Source organism: Grammomys surdaster, unplaced genomic scaffold (assembly GCF_004785775.1).
Source record: "Grammomys surdaster isolate TR1022 unplaced genomic scaffold, NIH_TR_1.0 170, whole genome shotgun sequence".
Lineage (NCBI taxonomy): Eukaryota > Metazoa > Chordata > Mammalia > Rodentia > Muridae > Grammomys > Grammomys surdaster.
Genome location: NW_021604618.1, coordinates 21499722 through 21518383, shown reverse-complemented (window position 1 = coordinate 21518383; position 18662 = coordinate 21499722). Strand labels below are relative to the sequence as shown.

Genomic DNA, 18662 nt, shown 5'->3' with positions numbered 1-18662 from the left:
TGATCTGTATTTTTAGCTATCTATTTATTGGCTTTTCTTTTTTTTTTGAGAAGGTTTCATTATGTTGCTTTCAGACTAGGCTAGCCTTCAGCTCACAGATCTGCCTGCTTCTGTCTCTTGACAAGAGTAACTCTCCCAACACATACCTTTTTTTTGTTGTTGTTCCAGTACTGAGAATTGAACTTAGGGTCTCATGTATGCTAGAAAAGTACTTTATAACTGTGCTATACCTAGCTGCACATCTATGCTTAAGTCATAATCATCTGTAATGACTATTGCAGTTTTATAATGAGTTCTCAGTTAAGGACTCGGGCTGAGTGGTTGCTCTTCAGAGGTCCTAGGCATGATTCCCAACACTCATACATCAACTCACAGCTGTAATATTCACCAAAATCCCAATTTGATATCCATTGGCCTTTCCGGTCTCTGAAGGCACCAGGTACACATTGTGGTGCACAGACACATGCAGGCAATGCCCTCTCCTCACAAATAAATAATAACAAATAGATAAATAAATAATAATAAAGAGATAAATAGAGCTCTAGATTTTTTCACATGCATCTTATGAGTTTATCAGTTTGCAAAAAAAAAACTTGCTAGAATTTTGACATGATTTATAGATAATCTCAATTTTGTGATGTGTTCTTGGATATTAAAAGATATTTGTGATTACTGCCCTTACAGAGGACCTGGGCTTTCTTTCCAGCATCCACATGGTGTCTCACAACCATTTATAATTCTAGTGCCAGAGGATCTGGTACCTCTTCTGGCCTTCATACGCAATCCTTACACTTGGTACAGTCACACATGTAGGCAAACCTCATACATAGAAGTAAATCTTAACTATGTCTATAATTACAATACCTTCCCAGTGAAATGATTTTTTAATGATAAATGTTCTTCCTGGACAAATGATTTGGCATCAAACCTGAGCTCAATTCCTAGAACCCACATGGTAGATGGAGGAATTAACTCCAAGAAACTGTCCATTTACCTCCACATGCACACTGTCATGCATGGGCACGCCCAAGCCTATACAGATACACATGTAACACTTTTTTTCTCACCAGGCAGTGGTGACATGCCTTTAACTGCTGCACTTGGAAGGCAAAGGCAGGTGGATCTCTGTGGGTCCTAGGGCCAGCCTTGTCTACAGAGTGAGTTCTAGGCCAGCCAGGGCTACATAGAGAAACCCTGTCTCAAAAACCAAAAGAATATTTTCCCCCCTCAGCTTTAGTAGTATTTTTTTTTTTTGGGGGAGGGGAGAGCTGCTGAAGTCTTTTAATTTCTCTTAGGGTTCCTGATAATGTTATCGTTTTCAAGCCTTTTATTTTCAACCTGTGACTAAAGTGTTCTTTGGAAAGACATATATAGTTGGATCTTGCTTTTTATTCCACCTCTGAGTACTTATAGATTGCTGAGTAAAAATGTTTCCCATTAAAGATTGTTGTTTTCAGCTATACACACAACCGGGGTGTAGCGTAATGAGACACAGTTCAGGCAAGTTAAACTTGCTAATCTCTAGTAACAGGCTAAACACATTCAAGTTTCGTGACCCACCTCTCAGCTACAGCTAGCAGCCGCTCTGGCCTAAAGGTGCCTTCGGTGTCAATGTACATGGCTTTCCCTTCACCTCCACCACGATCAATGGGGAGCTGGGGGGAAAAGAAACAGTAGAAACACCCACTCTTCTGATACAGTTGCCAAGCTCCCCATGATAAATCTAATCTCCTCCACTCCAAATAAGGGTTAAAACACTTCAGCCCTGAAAATATACATACATACATACATACACATATACATACATACATAAAACATATATTATAATCTCAAAAAAATAAAAAAAACTATAATAATTTAAACAAACTTTAAAATAATGAATGTGGAATGAGAGCTCCCATCTGGGAGGCAGAGGCCTCTCGGTAACTCTGCAGCCAGCCTGGACCGCATAGTAAGATCCAGGACTGCCTGGGTTGTAGTATGAGATCAGAGGTCAAGAGCACTGGCTGTTCTTGCAGAGGAACTGGATTCAATTCTAGCACCCACATGGCAGCTCACAACTGTCTGTAACTCCAGTTCCAGGGGATCTAATACCCTCATACAGACATTCATTCAGGCAAAACACATAAAAACAAGTAAGTAATTTAAAAGAGAAAAGAAAACAGCAGGGCTGGGCGGGAGAGATGGTTCAGAGGTTAAGAGCACTGACTGCTCTTCCAGAGGTCATGAGTTCAATTCCCAGCAACCACATGGTGGCTCACAACCATCTGTAATGGGATCCAATGCCCTCTTCTGGTATGTCTGAAGACAGCTACAGTGTACTCGTATACATAAAGTAATTAAATAATTAAAAAAAATTCGCCGGGCAGTGGTGGCGCACGCCTTTAATCCCAGCACTTGGGAGGCAGAGACAGGTGGATTTCTGAGTTCGAGGCCAGCCTGGTCTACAGAATGAGTTCCAGGACAGCCAGGGCTATACAGAGAAACCCTGTCTCGAAAAACAAAAACAAAAAAAAAAAAAAAAAAAAAAAAAAAAAATTCTTCAGACATTTATTTATTCTAGGACAAATGTGAAATGGTGAAATGGTCTAGATTATTTTAGATTAAATAATCATTAGAGATCTAATGCAGTCAAGTTTCATTTCATTGAGTTGGGAAAATCTGAACAATGAAGAGATAATGTTTGAATTTAAGTAGTGATCTAACACTCCCTCATATATAGACTGTTAAAATGCAGCTGTCCTGACTATTAATTAGCATTCTTTGGGGGAAAAAAAGTGCACTGGCTACTCTTCCAGAGGACTGGGGTTTCATTCCTAGCAACCATAAAGAAGCTCACAACTACTTGATGATCTGATTAGCCCGAATCCCAACAACTCACCTGGCATGTAACAGCCAACGTATGACAGATCTGTGTCTTCCCAGTTCGGAATTCTCCAAACATCTCTGTGATAGATCCAGTCTCAATTCCACCTATGAAATTAAAAAGTGCATCACATAAAGTAACTGTTTAGAAAGTACAATCACTGAAATGTTCTTGGATGTTCCATAAATTAAAACTCCTGTTTTCAATAATCAGCAATTTATTAATTTCTTTCCTTTTGTTTTTGGCTGGGCTCACTAGTGCACACCTGTGAACCAGCTATGTGGGAAGACGAAGCATAAGGATATAAGGTTCAAAGCCTGTTTGAGCAACATAGGATGTTCAAGACCAGTCTGCACCAATGTAGCGAGACCCTGGGCCTAGGTATGTAGCTCGATGGTAGAATGCTACTTAAGATAAAAAGGCCTAGATTCAACTCCCAATATTGCCAAAAAATAAAATTAAAAATAATAAAATAAACAAAAGTCACCACTTATTTTTAAACAAATCTAGGTTACTTGTACATAGGAAGTTCTGGGCACCCATCCCCGAGTCTCCCAGGTTAACCTTACATTCCTTCAGCCCTCACTGTGTCCATATCTCTCCATAGCCATTCATTTGTGTTGCTATAGTTTTTAGGCAATTTTATTGCATGTACAGTTTCAAGTAATTGCTACCATAATGAAGTTACAGAACTCAATCAAGAAAAGCCAACAGCCGGGCGGTGGTGGAGCACGCCTTTAATCCCAGCACTTGGGCGGAAGAGGCAGGTGGATTTCTGAGTTTGAGGCCAGCCTGGTCTACAGAGTGAGTTCCAGGACAGCCAGGGCTACACAGAGAAACCCTGTCTTGAAGAAAAAAAAAAAGAAAAGAAAAGCCAACAAACAGCTTCAGCAGGTTTTTTTGTTTTGTTTTGGTTTTGGTTTTTTGAGACAGGGTTTCTCTGTGTAGCCCTGGCTGTCCTCGAACTCAGAAATCCGCCTGCCTCTGCCTCCCAAGTGCTGGGATTAAAGGCGTGAGCCACCACTGCCCAGCCAGCAGTTTTAATATAACCCAGTATTTACTATTTCTTGTGAACTTCCTTGACCAATGTCCTTAAATGTACCATTCATGCAGTTCTAAAAGCTTAGGAGATATGAAGTCTATCATCCTCATCTTGAAGGCATAGGCACGTTAAATAAGTGTCCCCAGGAACATTATTTATATCATTAATCTAGTAAGTAAACTCTAGAAATGAGAATTCTTTTATTTATTTTTTATGAGACAGGGTTTTATGTTGTTTAGGCTAGCCTCAAACTCATGCCATAGTTGAGGATAACATTAAACATCTAACTTTTTCCCTATACATCCCAAGTGCTGAGATTATAGGCATGAGCCACAGTTTCTCTATATAGCCCTTCCTGTCCTGGAGGGAAGGGATCTTCTTAGAGAGGTTAACACCCAAATCTTAGTGTGATTCCTAAACCCATGCAGTTTTGTACCCTAGGAAGGAAGAAAAAGTAAATACTCAAATAACTAGAAAAACAGCAAGAACCAAACTTAACTTTTCAACAATGAGGACAGCTACGTTTTCAAAAGCTCAAAACCACCCAGACAAGGTGGCATTGTCTTTAATCCCAGCACTCACAGAATAGAAGCAGTGGGATCTCTGTGAGTTCCAGGCTAGCTGGCATCACGAAATAAACAGACAAACAAATACATAAATACTTATATGTGCGCTATACTCTGAGTAGTATTTAAGTTTTGTAGCAGGAAGCACAGCTCAGTGGTAGAAGATGTAAGTCTCTGGGCTCAACCCCTCCCCATATACCTTTTCTGTTTTTGTTTTTTTTCCTTCATTTTGTTTTTATTATAGCATCTTTGCTTAATTTACAGCAAGCAGAAAATAAGCTGGGTCTTGTTTTGATCCAAACATTGATGTACACAATATTTGTTAAAAAGAACACATAAAAATACCTTTTTAGAAGCTTCTATAAGAAAGAAAATACAAAGTTTAACCCCACAACTTTCCTCTTTGCTAGAACTGCAAACTACCACTACAGTTTTAAATAGACTTTGTTGTTTAAACTATACATCTAGGAAAATCTAAAAAATTAAAGAAACATGCATATAAATGATTGCATAGCAGAACAAGAACATTAACTGCAAACAGTAAAGAAACAAAAGTTAGAAATACTATTAAATATACAAAGGTTCTAGAATTAACCCTCCAAACACATTCCACAAACAGTTCTTAAAACCATCTTTTGTCTACAAGCAAGGACTAGATTTCTAAAAAACAAAATTGAAAGGAAAAATAAGGTAGTCCTCTAGGAGGATCATCCCCCACAGTTTCTTCACTCACATCTGCAAGCAAGGAGTCTAAGATCTTAGAGACACTAGCTTTGTATTCTGAAATGACACCGGACATTTCAAGTCACTTTATTGCCTCCAAAACAATCTCGAAGAGAAGTACTAGAAATTATAAATATTTAAGGGTACCATTTTGTTATTTTTTTATCCATGTCCTACATTATCAAAAAAACTAAGTGATGTGGCTTTTGCTTAAAACTCAACTTTTTCCAAAAATTCACAGCACCACAAATCACCTCAGAGTGTCATCTTCTCAGCTTGCCTCACATGAATAAACTGAGGTGTAAAGAGCAAGCCTCCCTATGGACAGGCGGGCTTTGATACGAACGCCCATGTCAAGTGCTGTGAGCATCAAAATTCAGTTTGTTTTACACTATGCATATAAACAAAATGTACTTTCAAACAGTTTACTTCTTTCTAACAGAAAAAACAAACAACAAAACAAAACCCCTAAATAACAATGATCAACAAGAGTTAAATTTTAGAGAAACTATGCTAAGAACAGTCTTTTCCCCTTAAAATGATTTCTGTGATCATCGACACATTCAAAACTTAAAGGGAAGGTTTTTTCCCCTTATGCTTTAATGTTCCAAATCATAGAAACCAGCAGGGATTTAGGTGGGGGGGGAAGCAGTGAAGGCTCCATGTTTCAGTGAAAAGGTCAATCTCCCTGAAAACGCTATTTAACCCAGCTGGCATCAACCCCCAGACAGTGGAGTTAACAAAAGAACTATCCCACACCGAATCATAAATAATCATCAGGGGCTTAGACACCTTGACAAGACATCAAGGTCCACCCTGAACCTAAATGTGTCTGAGCAGTCAGTGTTGTAATGTGGCTACCACTTCACTTTTGTATCATTCTATCTTATCAGCAAGCTACATTAACAGTTAACAGTTCTACCAAATATGGATATGAAAATTTATTTTTAATAAGACAATGTTGCAAATTATGATCACCAACATCTTTTCACCAAATACTTCAAGCATAAAAAATGAGAGACTTTACAAAAATATACAGAGACACCACAAATTGGTAGCTGCCTATAACATTAAACAAACTGGACTCTTAAGAGTGGCTTCTCAACAGCATATCATTTTAATTATAACCATGCCCAGTACAGGGAAAGCTAACAAGTTTGTTTGTTTGTTTTTAAACGCATCATTGTAACATTGTATTCCTGATAATTTAAGTATACCAAACTATGAGTAAATGAATGATACATGCCTAGAAGTATCACGGTTTATGCTATCAGTGGCCACTGGACTTGGGACTAGTCCAAGGCCTTGATCTAGATTTTGACCTAGACCTAGACTGTGATCTTGACTGAGATTTGGATCTAGGTGGTTCTTTTTTCCTTGATTCCTTTTCATATCTTGAGCCAGACTTACAATGTGTTTTGGATCTGTTTTAGAGGTGCCTCTAGTTTTGGTGTGAGATGCAGACCTAGAACGTGATTTAGCCTTCATTTCTTTCTTAGGCTGGGACTTGGACCGTGATCTTGAATTGGATTTAGATCTTGAAAAAGATCAATTTCGGTGTTTGAATCTATTATTGTCGGAATGGCTTCGGCTACGCCGTGGTCTTCCAGTTGGTCTACTGTTTCTAGGACTGTAGGATCTCCTATAGTTATAATCAAAGGAACGACTCCTTGATCTCCTCCTTTCATAACTTCGGCATCGAGAACGTCTATATCAGTCATAATCATCATATCGTGAAAAGCTGTATACATTCCTCCCTTCCTTGGCTTTCATTTGATTTGTTGTCTTCCAATCCCCCTGTGCAAATTGTATTTTGATTTGTCGTCCACAAATCCATTTTCTGTCCAAATTATGTAAAGCATCTTCGGCATCACGAACATCCTCAAATTGAACATATGCAAATCCTCATGGCCGTCGAGTGTAGAAATCAAGTGGAACATAAACATCTACTATTGGACCATAACGACCGAACTCCCGGCGGTTCACATCCACTCACACCACCTTTTCTGTTTTTAAATTTGTTATTACTGTACTGTGTGTACGACATGTGTGAGCTTGGGCAGGTAGGTGCCACAGCTCACAGGTAGAGGGCAGAGGATAACTCTGGAGAATGGGTTATCTCCTTCTACTGTGGGTTCCAGAGACTGAATTCCAGTCATCAGGGTTGTAAGACAACCATTTGCTATAACCAGTCGTCATATTTTTAATCTTGTATTAGAATTTAAAAATAAATATACATAATATGTAACATACATATAATATTTATTTCCTCAAACAGAGGGAAATAATTCTTTAAACATATAGTCAGAGCTACAAAGCAAGACACTGTTCAACAAAACAAAACAAAACAAAAGCCAAAAGGTATTTAATTTACAGGCAATTTTAGTATTTTATAAATCAGAGTCAGAATGACTAACTAATGCCTATAACCTCAAATCCTGACAGAGTACAGGGGCAGATGACAGGGAATTTGAGTATATCGTTAGCTCCTGAATCAATTCCTAAAACCACTAAAAATAATTAAAAAATAAAAACATCTTATTTTAAAAATGTTACATTTGAAGAATGTTAAAAAGAAATATACAAGAAGTTCCAGGTACTCTTCACCTTGCTTCCTCCAATGTCACCATCTTTCCCTACTGTAATGAAGTCTCTATGAGAAGGTGCCATTCCTAAAATCCAAAACACATTCAGTTCAGCCTGAATCTTAGATCTGTTGACACAAGCAAGTGAAACAAAAACAAAACAAAAACTCCCCTCAAAACAAACAAAAATCTAAACAAAAAACTTACAAAAGCAAACCTACAGAATCAGCCAGTCAAGGCCCTGAAGAAATCTACTGTTCACACTTCTCTATGTAGTACTTTTACCTAAAATGAACTCTAGAGTAATAATCTGGTTTTGCTCTGATCTACCAGCTGTGTTAATTAATTAGGGTTTATAAAGTAGGATAAGGGATTACTATACCTTGAAGCAGTTTGTCAAGCTCTTTAGAGCCAGTAGTAATCTGTATGATTTCTGACCGGCGTTGGTGAAATTCAGTTGCAGTGGTGAAACCCATTGGAACTAATTTTGCTGCCTCAGCCTAGGTAAAATAAGACAAGTTAAACTAGTAATGTAACACAGGCAAAGAAACCACTATCTGGGAAAGTTGGGACCCCAAACGCTTTAGACTGTGATTTTTGTATATTGGGTACTTGGGTAGGCTACCAGTTGAACATCCTTCACTGAAAATTCAAAATATCCCAATATCTGAACCTTCTTGACTGTGAGGTTTTTTATAAAAAAAAAAATTCAGACTTCTGTACACTTCACCTCTTATTTCTGCAGTGGAGATGCTCAACAGACATGTGTTGTCAGACAAGCCCAGGAATACAACAGGAAAACACTCTTGTGCTAGACAGGAGTATGCTGCCATAGGAGCTTAAAGGACACTGTAGCATGTCTTCATACCTTACTTCCTGCCTGTCATCCCTTCAGATCTTCCTGCCTTGTAAAACCAGGATGCCGTCCATAGCTTTTCTCTTTGTTGTTTATTTTCCAAGTACATACAAATAACATTTATACCTTACCTTAGCAACAAAAACTATACTTTAGGTTGAAAAAAAATCAGTCTTAATATAATGGGACAATAAAAGTAAACATCTAGGGGTCTAGAGAGCTGGTAAGAAGCACTTGCTGCTCTTACAGAGAACACTCACATGGTGGCTTACAACTGTCCATAACTCCAGTTCTAGGGGACCCAGCACCAGCTTCCCTGGGCACCAGGCATGCACACAGTGCAATTAAATATATACAAGCAAAACACTCATACATATATAAGTAAATAAATTTTTGCAACAATAACAATAGCAACATCTAGAGGTTGGAGAGTGATTAAGAATTCTTGTTCTTGCAGGGGACCCAGGTTCAGTTCCCAGAACCCACATGGTGACTCACAATCACCTAAAACTCCAGTGCCAGGAATCCACCACCTTCTTCTGACTGACCTCTGCAGGCATCAGGACATGATGCACTAATACACATACTCATGATACGCTCATACTCATGATGCAAAACACTCATACCCATAAAATTAAGTATATCCTAAAATCATCCATGTATGTAGAATTTGAATGTCAACATGAACTTACATAAACCCAGACTGCTGAGATTATAAGTGTGTATCACCATGCTTGCCTTCAATTTCTTTCTTTTCTTCTTCTTTTTTTTTTTTTTGAGATAGGATCTCACTATGTAGCTCTGGCTGTGAGAGAACTCACTCAGAGATCCACCTGCCTCTATCTTCTCAGTGCTGGCATTAAAGGCATGAACCACCATGCCTGCCTTCGATTTCCCCCTTTCCTTCTCTTCTAACACCCTTGTAGACATTTTCTCTGTTCAGATATCTACAGACTTTCTTAATTCTGAAAAGGAATCAGTCAGCTTGCCTACTGGTCCAATAAAACAAAAATTAACATTAAAACAAAGCCCCACAATTCTCATGTGAATAAAAAGTAGGATTTTTTTTTTTTCTATTGGCTGGTGCCTTTGATCTTATACTTGGCATAGAACTGTCTCATGTTTGAGTATCTTCTCATACATCCGTCCCAAGGCCAGAAAAGGCATACTGGTAGCCCTCTAACAAATCTCTGTATAGAAACTTAAAGGAAGTTGTGAGCTACTTGACATAGGTGCTGGGAACTAAGCTCAGGTCCTCTGCAAGATCAGAATATATTCTTAACCATGAGTATCTCTCTAGACCCTTCACACTGTTGCCCTCCCTTCTGAAATATTACATATTAACATAGGCTAATAAAAATATAAAAGATACTACAGATGTGTACTGTTACCTTGATATTTTAGTTGTTAGGATTGAACCTAAGACTTTGAGCACGCTGAGTTACCATGTGACTTTTTATATCAACATTTTACCAATGTCATCCTCTCTCTCTCTGGTGGTACTGATAACTAACTGGAGCCTAGCACATGCTAGGCAAGTACTTTCCAGTGAACCATGTACCCAGCCTCCCTTTTTACACTTTATTTCTGAGACAGGGTCTCACTCAATTAAGTTGGCCAAGTTGGCCTACATGAACTCACCCTGAAGCAGAAGACTCGCTTCCAACTTCCTGCCCTAGACTCCGGAATAGTTCGAACGACAGGCTTGTACTTACAATGTGACATCAACATTCCATCTAAAGTGTTTTAGTGGCTGCATTTAGTTGTTTACATTCTAAACCTATTTGGTGAGTCGGAGAAATGGCTTAAGAACACTTGCTGCTCTATCAAAGAACCAAGGTCTGATACCCAGCACCAACATGGTGGCTAATGAACATCTATAAATCCAGTTCCAGGGGATCTGACACCCTCTGCTAGCTTCTGAAGCCAAGTATGTGGTGCACATGCCCAAATGGCATATACATAATAATTTTAAATATCTCTCAGGTGAGATCACATTCAAAATGATAAGGTGCACAACCTTAGTGTGGGGTGGTAGGAATGTGTTTTTGGCAGTATTTATATCAAATCCCACGATACTGGAATTATCCACAGGAAGTCAGATTTTTTTTTTAATTGGATATTTTATTTACATTTCAGATGTTATCCCCTTAACAACCTCCCCCCTCCCCCAAAAAAAGCAGAATTTAAGATAAAAACTGTCAATGGTCATTTCTGGAATTGAAACCAGGTGACAAGAGAAAGGAAGAGGGCTAAGGGCTATCATTATACACCACTGTATACTAATTAGTCTCACTAATGCCTCCACCCTCTCCACCATTTCATAGGTACACTTACCAGAATTTTGTCAGCTTTGGCTTCACTAATTCCCTTAATATTTATTAGTTCCTTCTTTGGTGCATAAGCAACAGCCTCCACCGTATGGTAACCGGCTTCTTCTAATTTCTTCACATCATTGGCATTTATGCCACATTGCTGTGAGAAAACAATGAATAAAGTTAAGCCTCTTGTCTGTCATGGATAGTACACCTCAGAGAGGTGTTTTAAGATCACTAACATATGCAGAACCCCTGAGAAGTTTGACTACACATGAATTATTAAATAACAAATTAAAGACATATGCCTGATCTATAGAGTGAGTTCCAGGACAGCCAGGGTTGTTACCCAAAAAGTCCCAGTCTCAACAAAACCTGTTAATGGCTTTTTAATAAGAGTGTTACAATTTTCCTCTTAACCTGGCTAGATCCCAAATAATTAAGACTGGATTTACTAATCTATAAGGACACAATAACTGAGCAATTACCACTCTATTTTAATCTTCTATGCTAATCTGGCTACTTCTGAGCTAAAATCTCCGAGATACTTGCATTCTATGGCTTTCTCTGCTCTAGATGTTTTCTCATGATGTCTCCTTGACTGTCTCCCCTGGGCTAATTCTGACCTCCTCTCTCTGCTGCCTTCTCCCCTGGATGGGAGCAAGTCCAGCCCCATTTTCTCTCCTTCTCAGTCACTGGCTGATTGGCTAGCTTTATTGACCAATCAAAGAATAAATGGGAGCAGTGCTCACACAACATTGAGGCAGGAGATAGGACAATAAGCAGATATGGGGGCCCAGAAATCAGCATTTGAATTACAGTGCAAAATATCATTATGTCTACAATAAACAAAACAAAACAATCCCCAAAACACCAAATTATCAACTTTTTCATGATCAAAATAGTTTTGGGCTGGAGAGACAGTGAAATATGGACTCACTAGCCAGGCAGCCTAGTCTAACCAGCGAGCTCCAGGCCAAAAGCAGTGTCAACAAACCAAACCAAAAGGGCACTGACTGGGAAAAGAGGATCAGTAGGAGGAGGGCAAGTGAAGGTGGCAGGGGTGATCAAAATACATCACAAACATGTAGAAATATAAAACACAACATTATGCAACCTACCACATGCTAATTAAAAAAAGGGGGCCATGGGAAATAGGTATGACTTTTGGGCCAGCCTGGGTTCCCAGTACCCACATGGTGGCTCACAAATGCCTTTATCTCCAGTTCCAGGAGGATCTGAAGCTCACTTCTGACCTCTCTTGGCACCAGGCACGGAAGTGGTGTACACATTCATGAAAGCCAAAAACTTAAAACACAACACACAAAGACAGGTAATGCTTGGTATATGCCTATAATCACACTCGGGAGGTGAAATTAAGATTAGGGATCAAGGTTATCCTCACCTACACAGTGAATTCAAGGCCATGCTAGGCTACATGAGACCTAGTCTTAAAACTAAAATAAAGGGCTGGTGAGATGGCTCAGTGGTTAAGAGCACTGACTGCTCTTCCAGAGGTCATGAGTTCAAATCCCAGCAACCACATGGTGGCTCACAACCATCTGCAATGATATCTGATGCCCTCTTGTGGCCCTCCTGTGTCTGAAGACAGCTACAGTGTACTTACATAAAATAAATAAATAAATAAATAAATAAAATTAATAAAAAAAACTAAAATAAATATCTAGGCTGAGGGTGAAGCTCATTGGTAGAACACTGCTGTCCTAACTTGCTTTCTATTGCTTTGATAAACACCATGACCAAAAGCAAATTGAGGAGAAGGTGTTTATTACACTTTACAGAGTACCGTCTGTCCTGAGGGGAAAACGGGACAGGAACTGAAATATAGACCATGCAGAGTCACTGCTTATTGATTTGTGAGTAATGGCTTCCTCAGTTTGCTTTTGTATACAGCCCAGGACCACCTACCGAGGGCTGGGCCCTCCCACATTAATCATTAAGAAAATGTCCCCACTGTAAAAGTAACTTTTAATCACCCAATGTAATTGCTATCTCTGAAGGCTTACTGTCTCTGTCTGCTAACCTATTCCTAGTCCTGGATGCCTCCTTACAATCTTATCTAGGCCTAGAATGTTCTCAGCCTGAGACTTGCTAGTGAATGAGCTCCCCTTTTTTGTTCTTTCTGAACTCTAACAGACTTGTTCAACTCAACTGTTCTGGCTCAAACTCTTCGCCAAGCTGATTGATTCAATCTAGCTTGCTTCTCTCAGTTTCTTACTAAACTGCTCTGCTTGGCTTCATTAATAACTCTGGCAGTATGTTCTAATCTTCTGGCTCCTTCACATTCTCTGGCTCATTTTGTCTTGACCTGTGCTTAGCTTATTCCCTCTGCAACCTGTCCCTATACAACTGTCCTGGTAAACTATGTTCTTTTTCCTTCCTTCTCTCTTAAGCAGCCTCCTCTTCCTCCCTTTCTCTGATCTGTCACTTCGGCAGTCAATTAGACATCACCTTCAAACACAGGTGCTTCCTCCTGCAAACTAATTTTACCTTCAATATTTGGGACTAACGGTGTGTATTAAAGGAATGTCTGTATTCCAGCCAGATGGATTAACAGTATATGCTAAGGCTGAACCACATCATAACTAGAAATAGATTTTTTCAGTAAATAACACAATCTTGGGGTTCACCGTGTGATCAAATGTCCTGCAATACCCCACAAACTTAGCTACAGGCAAATTCAATGAAGGCATTTTCTCAATTGAGGTTTCCTCTTTCCAAATGACTCTAGGTTGTGTCAAGATGATTAAAAATTAACCAGTACACTTGCCTTGAAACAGGAGGGCCTCAGGTTCAAAGCCTAGGACTACTAAAAAGCAAAACCAAAAGCATTAAAACATTATGGGGATCGAGTCTATAGAGATAGCTCAGTTTGTTGTTCTTGCAGGAGCCATGTGGCAGCTTATAACCACTTGTTAACTCCAGTTCCAGGGAATCCCATGCCCTCTGACCTCCGCAAACACAAGGTATTCACATGCTAGATATACACACACGCAGGCAAAACACTCATACATATTGTCATAGGTTTACTATTGCTATGATAAACACCATGACCAAAGCAACTTAGGGAGGAAAGGCTTACTTAGCTTACTTTTCCACATCACCGTTTATCACTGAAGAATGTCAGGACAGAAACTTAAACAGGGACAAGAACTTGGAGACGAGCTGATACAGAGGTCCTGGAGAAGTGCTGCTGACTGGCTTGTTATTCACTGGCTTGTTGTTGTTTGCTCAGCCTGCTTTCTTATTGAACTCAGAACCACCAGTCCAGGGGTGGCCCCACACACAATGGACTGGGCCCTCCCACATCAATCACTAATTAAGAAAATGCCCTACAGACTTACCTGCAGCCTGATCTTATATCTCAGTTAAGGTTCTCTCTTCTCATGTGATTATTGCTTGTATCAAGCAGACATAAAACTACCCAGGACACACATTAAATAAAAATAGATAAATTTAGGGCGGGGTGGATTCTAGCAGGGGAGGCAGAGGCATGTGGATCTGTATGAGTTAGAGAGTAGCCTGCTCTACATAGTGATTTCTTAGCCAGCCAAGGCCACATAGTGAGACTTGGTCTCAATAGAATAGAATAGAATAGAATAGAATAGAATAGAATAGAATAGAATAGAATAGAATAGAATAGAATAGAATAGAATCTTGGGAGGAATAGGCAGGAGGATCTCTGTGAGTTAAAGGTCACCCTGCCCTATACAGTGAATTCCAGGATAGCCAGGGTTCTGTAGAGACCCTCTCAAAAAAAAAAGAAAGAAAGAAAGAAAGAAAGAAAGAAAGAAAGAAAGAAAGAAAGAGAGAAAGAGAAAGAAAGAGAGAAAGAGAAAGAGAGAAAGGAAGGAAGAAGAAAAAAAAAACTGAACAAGATGAATTAAATAATCTAGAGACAACACAACCTGCTAGAGATAATAATTGTGTGTATTTTTTTGTTTGTTTGTTTGTTTTTGTTTTTTGAGACAGGGTTTCTCTGTGTAGCCCTGGCTGTCCTGGAACTCACTCTGTAGATCAGGCTGGCCTCGAACTCAGAAATCCACCTGCCTCTGCCTCCCAAGTGCTGGGATTAAAGGCATGCGCCACCACCGCCTGGCTAATTCTGTGTATTTTCTTTTTTTTTTTTTTTTTTTTATTTATTATATGTAAGTACACTGTAGCTGTCTTCAGACACTCCACAAGAGGGCATCATATATCATTACAGATGGTTGTTAGCCACCATGTGGTTGCTGGGATTTGAACTCATGACCTCTGGAAGAGCAGTCAGTGCTCTTAACCACTGAGCCATCTCACCAGCCCCATTCTGTGTATTTTCAATGAAGAGCTAGGAACTAAAATTGTTTACCCAGCAACATTTCCATCAAGAAATTTTCATCTCAATTTAAACAAATATATTAAACTTTGTGCAGGACTAGCCCCAGTGCCTTTAAAAGTCCTATTTAAAAAGTTACTGAGTAGAAAAATTTATTTTATCTTCTTGTTAAAAAATGAGTAAGTCTTTAACAAAACAAAGCATTATGAAGGGTGGAGAGATGGCTCTGGTTAAGAATGCTTGCTGCTGTAGTTCCCAGAACCCATTTCTGGTGGCTCACAACCACCTTGAACTCCAGTTCCAATAGATTTGATACCTTCTTCTGGCCTCTTTGAGTACCCATCCATGATTCCCCCCCTAAATTTATTTATTTATTTTTATGTATATGAGTATGTTATCTTCATGCACACCAGTAGAGGGCATCAGATCCCATTACAGATGGTTTTGAGCCACCATGTGGTTACTGGTGATTGAACTCAGGCAGGACCTCTGAGAAGAGCAGCCAGTGCTCTTAACTGCTGAGCCATCTCTCCAGCCTCCTCACAAATAATCTTTAAAAAGAAGCTATGACCAAGAACTTTCAATGAAGGTGGGAAGGAGAAAAGCAGTGCCACAGTTTGAGAGAGGGTCTCACGTGGCCCAAACTTGTAATGAGCAAAGGATAATCTGGGACTCCTGATTCTTTTTGCTTCATTTTAGAAGCAAGCACCACCAAGCTTAGCTCATTTAAGTAGTTTCCAGAGTCTTGAAGTCCAGGTAGACTGGAAAATTATATAAACCGAGACAAAAGATCAACGTGTTTCTTCCCACAGGGTCCTTTGTATATCAGGCAGAAATACTGTACAAATTTAGTACCTGCTATTGTTTTGCTTGTGTGTGTGGTATATGTGCATGTGCTCATGTGTGTATAAGTTTGTGTGTTCATGCATGGAGGCCAGGGGCATCTGCCTCAGTCATTTTTAAGCTTATTTTGGGAGACAGGGTCTCTTTCAATACCCGATTCTCACTGACTGACTAGACTGGCTCACTAAAAAGCCCCAGTGATCTTCCTTATAGGCATCTGCCACTCTGCCTGGATTCTATGGGTGCTGGGGATCCAGCTGAGCTCTTCACTGTTTGCTTTGCACGGCATGGACTTTACCCACAGAGCCATCTCCCCAAGCCTCTTGTTTGGTCTGCTGCTGCTACATTTTTGTAGCTTGTTTGAGATAGGTTTCACTACACAGCCTTTGTCCTGGAACTTGCTATGTAGACCAGGCTGGCCTCCAAAAGAATTCATCTGCCTCAGCCTTCCAACTGCTAGAATTATAGGTGTGAGCCACCATACCCAGCTAATGCTTCATATTCTTAATGTTGAGTCCTAAAATGGAAGTGGGTCTTACATCTTAACAACCCCACACCCTTCAGTCTGCCCAGTGACAGTCCAGGCCGGTGGAGAGGCTGAGCTCCTTTCCTATGTGCGATCCTGGGGCACACCACTAACTCCCCATTAGCACTTTTATACTTGGCCCTAGTTTCTAAAGTTTAGCTCTTAGGGAGAAAACAGAGTAGGAAGAGATTTGTCGAGAGACTTGACCAGACAGATTTAGCAACAATCCTGTGCTTTTCTGTAGTAACCTCGACAACTTCCTGAAAACCCAATTTAATTTCTTTAAAGGTTAATTTGTTCCATTAGGTAGAAGAATGTATTGCAGCATTGTAAGTAAATACTTAGCAACTAAGAACATACCTCTAACCGTGAAATTGGTTGGGGACCAAAGCTTTCTTCTTCCACTGAAGTATCTGCATTTGTTTCAAGCTGCATTTGCATAGCCATTACTAAAAAATACAGACAGGCATCAGTATGAGTGAACATTAGAAAAATATTCTGGGGTAATTGAGAATTGCAAGTTTAGTTTCCAACACACTTTTGAAGACCGGCAGCTAGCTCTCTCTATGCACAGGTTAAGACCAACTACTGCGATTGCAGTGGGTCCAGGTTCAGTTCTCAGCACCCACATGGAAATTCATAAATGTTTATAACTTCATTTCTAGGAGATCCCGCACCCTCTTCTGGCCATGTAGGCACTGGACAGGGGTGTTATATTTATAGGCATAAAAACATTCAAACACATAAAATAAGTGTAAAACAAACAACCCAGGCATGTCTGACCTACAGCCCTGGGCTGCATGATTGCTCATTCAAAATAGATTTAAAAAAATATTTTTACAAGGCAGCAAGTTCCAATCGTTCCTATACTACAGGGTGAGTGAAATTCCAAAATACAGAAAGGTCTGCATAGTGGCACTCTCCTGTAGTCCCAGCATCTACAAGGCCGAGACAGTAAGATCCTGAGTTCCAAACAAGCTTCTGGGTTACAAAGTCAGATCCTGACTAAATAATGTTTTTAAAAGGTAGGCCACGTTAGTGAACAGTTTTAAAAATCACTGTTTAGCCATCAGGGTGAGGGGGAAATACTAAAACAAGGAAGGATAGATAACAGGTTTTTAGCATGGTAAAAACAGTCTATTAGTGATTATTTAGCTATATTTATTTTGTAATTACGCATGTATACATTTGTGACCTTTGTATTTTATACTTCACTTTATTATTATATTACTTCTTGAAAGTTCCTTTTAGATTTATTTTTTGTGCATGAGTATTTTGCCTGCATACATGCATGTGTACCACAAGCATGCCTGGTATCTGGAGGTCGGAAGGCGGCACTGGATCCCCGGGAACGGGAGTTATGGTTAGCTGTAAGCCACCATGTTGGGAGTGTTGGGAACTGAACTTGGTTCCTTTTCAAGAGCAACAAGTGCTCTTAATGGCTGAGCCATCACTCCAGCTCCTGTATGTCACTGTTTTTTCCAAGACAGTTCTTCCATTTGTAACTCTGGTTTGTCTTGAAATAGTCATCCTCCTGCCTCTCTCAAGTGCTAGGATTATATAGGTGTGAGTTATCTATCCAGGATTCCCTTTAGAAATTTGTGTTATACTTTTCAGTCTTTAGTACTCTTTTGCTTACACAATCTTTGAACTCTGGGGCCCCCTACTTCAGTCTCCAGAGGTATAGGTCACTACACTCACTTTAACCTAGAATCTGTTAGCCCCGGCCCTACTATTTAACAGCTGTAAACACTTTTCTCTGGATCTCAGCTTCCTGCGTCAGGACCACAGAGATGAACCTGAAAGTTTGTAAATTCCAGCATTTGGCCGACTAAGGGTGGCAGTTCGAGCCCAGCCTAGCCTAGCTAGGTTGTGAGCTCGGGTCTCAAAACAAATGCTTGAAGTACAAGTCGGTTTTCTCCACAACGAATTCAGTGGGTCAGTTAGCGCCAGTCGGTTGGTCGCCTTGCTCCGCTTTTCTCCGGTTTCTCAGAATGGGGAGAC

General features: G+C 39.8%; 1 protein-coding gene and 1 pseudogene across 1 annotated transcript in view; both read right to left on the bottom strand.

Moving 5' to 3' along the window:
• Positions 1–17107, bottom strand: part of Rad51 (RAD51 recombinase) — a 22924-nt gene extending 5817 nt beyond the window's left edge. The window contains exons 1-5 of the mRNA XM_028766904.1: positions 17019–17107; positions 10976–11113; positions 8165–8282; positions 2882–2973; positions 1561–1655 (exon numbers count right to left, since the gene is read on the bottom strand). Coding sequence (XP_028622737.1) covers positions 1561–1655; positions 2882–2973; positions 8165–8282; positions 10976–11113; positions 17019–17105 — 530 coding nt within the window. The 5' untranslated portion in view covers positions 17106–17107. The remainder of the gene's footprint in view (positions 1–1560; positions 1656–2881; positions 2974–8164; positions 8283–10975; positions 11114–17018) is intronic.
• LOC114620710 lies at positions 6468–7867 on the bottom strand (annotated as a pseudogene).
• Positions 17108–18662: the final 1555 nt, after the last annotated feature.